Source organism: Cornus florida, unplaced genomic scaffold (assembly GCF_030987335.1).
Source record: "Cornus florida cultivar Cherokee Brave unplaced genomic scaffold, ASM3098733v1 CherokeeBrave_3.0.0_Hap2_Chr02, whole genome shotgun sequence".
Lineage (NCBI taxonomy): Eukaryota > Viridiplantae > Streptophyta > Magnoliopsida > Cornales > Cornaceae > Cornus > Cornus florida.
The window spans coordinates 15,947,298-15,951,635 of NW_026775572.1; the positions used below are offsets into that span (position 1 = coordinate 15,947,298).

The 4,338-nt window shown below is 40.3% G+C and overlaps 1 protein-coding gene across 1 annotated transcript; it reads left to right on the forward strand.

Moving 5' to 3' along the window:
* Window positions 1-1,994: 1,994 nt before the first annotated feature.
* LOC132295706 (uncharacterized) lies at window positions 1,995-2,672 on the forward strand. The gene has a single exon (XM_059793998.1). It carries the CDS (start codon window positions 1,995-1,997, stop codon window positions 2,670-2,672), a length of 678 nt encoding a protein of 225 aa, XP_059649981.1.
* The last annotated feature ends 1,666 nt before the right edge of the window (window positions 2,673-4,338 follow it).

Sequence of the window (4,338 nt, forward strand, 5' to 3'; positions counted from 1 at the left end):
AGGAATTATTTCAACATGCAGTCAAAACAATACCATACCAACTCCTAACTTGCAGCCCAAAATAGCAGGTCAACCATCACTACATTTAAAGCCAACCAACCAAGTCTCAACTACAGACAAAATAGCAACCGCACCTATCCTGACACATGCTACTACTTTACCTTTCCCACATGCCAACAAATCACCTCTCCCCATTAAGCATCAAACAGCAAAATCTTGGTCCAGTGTTGTTGAACATGGAACTAATAAAATGAAATTTGTTTATATGCCCCCCTCATCTGCTAATTCCAATGTTATTGATCCACCTAAAGAAGTTGTTGATGAAGGTTTAAACGTCTGGTCCTCTTTCCACTTGGTTGGTTTCTCCATCCACAAGAGATTGCCATTCAAGGTAATTCAGAGTACTGCAACCAAACTATGGAAATCATTTGGTCTAACTCAAACCATCATTGGGGAGAATAACTCTTACATCTTTAGATTCAACTCCTCCTCAGAAGTGGATAGAGTTCTCTCTCATGGCCCTTGGTCAATAGCTGGGCATCCTTTCTCATTAAGGAAATGGAACCAGAATAACCAATCTCAGCCTGTTCAGTTGGGTTGTCTGCCTATTTGGACCAAGTTCTACAATATGCCTCATAACTACTGGACTGCAAAGGGTCTTAGCCACATTGCAAGTGCCGTAGGTGAGCCATTATATGCTGATGAAGCCACAGAAATGATAACCGAGTTGAAATATGCAAGAATCTGCATCAACATTGACCTGAGCAAACCTCTCAAGCACAATGTTCAGCTCAAAATGGATGATATGTCCTTTACAGGCATCAGAATCGAGTACCAATGGCTACTTAAAATATGTAACAAGTGCAATCTCCTCAACCACTCAAAAGCCAATTGTCCCCTCAAGTTCATCAACACAGCTCATGGCAAAACAACTGCAATCACTCCTGATAGCACTACTCCCCCAACTCTCCCAATAACTGAAGGTTCTCCTCACAAAGATCACTGCCCTGCAGTCGAACCTACTACTGCATGGGTCACAGTTAGAAAGAAAAAGAACAAGAACCCCTCAAATGCCATTAATCCATATCCACTCACTGCCAAACCCTCAACTGCTAACCATTTCTCCTTATTGCAACATCAACCTCTTGACCCTAATAACCTCGACTCCCCTTCAACTCATCATACTCCCTCCCCAAACACCTCAGATAACACAGTAGTCAGCAATTCCATCACTGATTCAGAATCCTCAACAGCACCATCCACACCTCATTCTCCCCTTTGAAGCAGGAAGCTCAACTTCTACTCTCCTACAGCTACGCCATCCTCCCTTCATAATAAATATAAATCATTTATGTCAACTCCTCATTGCAAACCTTCCTCCACCCATAAAACTTTTGGTACGCCAAACACAATTCCCCAGCACAAGAATCAAAAGAAATTCAAACCTGATCACAGGGAATGCAATCCTTCCAAGTCCACTGCTATGGCTCATACCCTTACTATCATTCCAATCCACTCCCAGTGCTTGCTCAGGCTAACAAATCCATCTCTTCCTCAATAAGTGATCCATGCAACTACAGCAACAAAGCACAGAATGGAAGATTAACTGCAAGAAGTTTCAGGAAAGTGGCAAGAATGAAAGAGCACATCAATTCAAGGTTGATGCATGAGGGTTCTTCAGTAAACCCAAGGCATCTTGGAGGTCACCTCACTCCACCCTTTTTATGATTTCTTTTCTAACATGGAATATTAGAGGGTTAAATCAACCCTCTAGACAATCAGAAATTAAAAAATTAATTTCTGATAGAAAATTGGATCTGGTCTCAATAATAGAAACCAAAGTGGCTCTCTCTAATGTGGCAGCTATTCACAATAATATTGCTCTACACTGGTCTATTTCTCACACTTATCCTTTTTCATACTTAGGTCAAATTTGGATAATTTGGAACCCAAGAATTCTTGACTTGTCAGTTTTACATTGCAACAGACAAGCAATGCATTGCTCAATATCTCTGACTGGTTTAAATCTCTCATTTTTCACTTCTTTCATCTATGCTTCCAATTGTGCAATTGAAAGACAGGCTCTCTGGAATGATATTATTTACCACTCAACTATCTTTGCTTCCAATCCCTGGCTAGTATTGGGGGATTTTAATGTAATTCCCAACATAGGTGAAAAGTTTGGTGGCTCAATGAAAGGAAGCTCTGTAATGTCTGATTTTAAGGGCTGCCTCCAAAAAGCTGGCTTGGAGGACCTCAAGTTCTGTGGGATCTTATATTCTTGGTCAAATAAAAGTATAGGAGATGCTTGTATTGCCAAGAAACTGGACAGGGCCTTGATCAACCAAAGCTGGACCATCTCTTTCCCTGTGTCTGAATGTAACTTCCTCACCCCAGGCATCTCAGACCATAGTCCTATCCTGGTCACACTTGACATCAACAAACCCCAAAGGCGTATCCCATTCAGGTTCTTTAATGCTTGGGTCTCACACAAGCTTTTCTTACCATCAGTTCAAAGGGTCTGGAGCTCTCACATAAGGGGAACTGCAATGTTCCAAGTGGTTCAGAAGCTCAAACAACTGAAACCAGTTTTAAGGTCCATTTGTGGGAAAGAACTATCTGATTTGGATTCCAAGATCCATGCTATTCAACTTGAATTACAGTCTTGTTAACTGGATCTTGGCCTCTCTCCTAGTAATCCCACTCTCAGAGAATTGGAAAGAGCCCTCACCACTGAATTTCTAAGACTGGGATCAATCCAAGATGATATATTGAGGCAGAAATCCAGAATGGTCTGGCTTAAATTGAGTGATTGTAACTCATCCTACTTTTATAGGTCATTTTTTTCAAGGAACAACAGAAAGAAGATTATCTCATTGTCACTTGACGATGGACAAGTTATTCAGGATCCTGAAGTCATTAAAACTCAAGTGGTCAACCACTTTCAAGCCTTGCTTGGTCAATCCCTACCACTAACACACCACATCTCTGATCTAGTTCCTTTCATCACAAAGGTTGTCCCACCAAGCTTTTTCCCTTTCCATGAAGACATTCCAAGCAATATGGAAATCCAATGCTGCATGCTGAATCTAAACAAGGACAGAGCCCCAGGTCTAGATGGTTACAATGCTTTATTTTTCAAAAGTTCTTGGAACATTATTGGAAGGTCTATTACTAAAGCAATTTCAGAGTTCTTTAGAAATGGGAAGCTCCTAGCTGAGGTCAACAACACTTACATAGCCCTGGTTCTTAAATGTCAAAATCCAGCCTCTCTCTATGACTACAAGCCTATCTCCTGTGTGAATACTATCTACAAGTGTATCTCAAAACTTTTTGCAACTAGGCTGCAATCCACTCTACCTGCACTCATTGATCAAGCCCAATCTGCATTTATCCATGGTAGGACGATCACAGACCCTATTCTCTCAGCCCATAAGTTGCTTAGGGGTTACCATAAGCATGGTACTCCTGTCAGATGTGCTTTCAAAATGGACCTTAAGAAGGCCTTTGATTCTATCAAGTGGGACTTCATAATCAGTTGCCTTACACTGCACAACTTCCTACCAAAGTTTATTGAACTGATTAAAGCTTGTAACTCATCACCATCCTTTACCATTGCCTTGAATGGTGAGTTCCAAGGTTATTTCAAAGGCAAAAAAAAGGGGCCTTAGACAAGGAGATCCCATCTTTCCTTTCCTCTTTGTTATAGTCATGGATGCATTTTCCTCCATTGTCTCCAATTATGTGAGTAGCGTCTCATTCTTTAAATATCACTGGAGGTGCAAGGAGCAAAGAATCACTCACTTATCCTATGCTGATGACTTACTTTTATTTTGTCATGGTGATATTTGCTCAGTTTCTGTCCTTAAGTCAGCTCTGGATCTTTTCAGTTTAATGTCTGGCCTACAAATCAACCTATCTAAAAGTGCAGTGTACTTCTCAAGTATCAATGACCACACTCAGAATGAAATCTCCACTCTTTTTGGCATCCAAGTAGCTACTCTACCAGTGAGATACTTAGGTGTGCCTCTCATATCCACTAACCTCAAAGCTGAGCATTGCAGCCTACTAGTTAGTAAAATCATTCACAGAGTCTCTAGCTAGACATCAAGACCACTCTCCTATGCAGGTAGATTGCAATTAATCAAATCAGTCCTTGTCTCTACTCAAAACTATTGGTGCAACATCTTCATCCTTGTAATACCCTTAATTTAAAAGGATAGTCTCGGCATTTATTTATTATTTTTGTTGTATTTTTGCATGATTTTTGGGTTTAATTATTTTATTTAATTGTTTACCAGTGTGACGTGTATTTAATTGGTATCTATTTATTTGTTT

What these genes read in the sequence shown, in the direction of transcription:
- LOC132295706 (XM_059793998.1), top strand. Translation starts at nt 1,995, where the DNA reads ATGCATTGCTCAATATCTCTGACTGGTTTAAATCTCTCATTTTTCACT.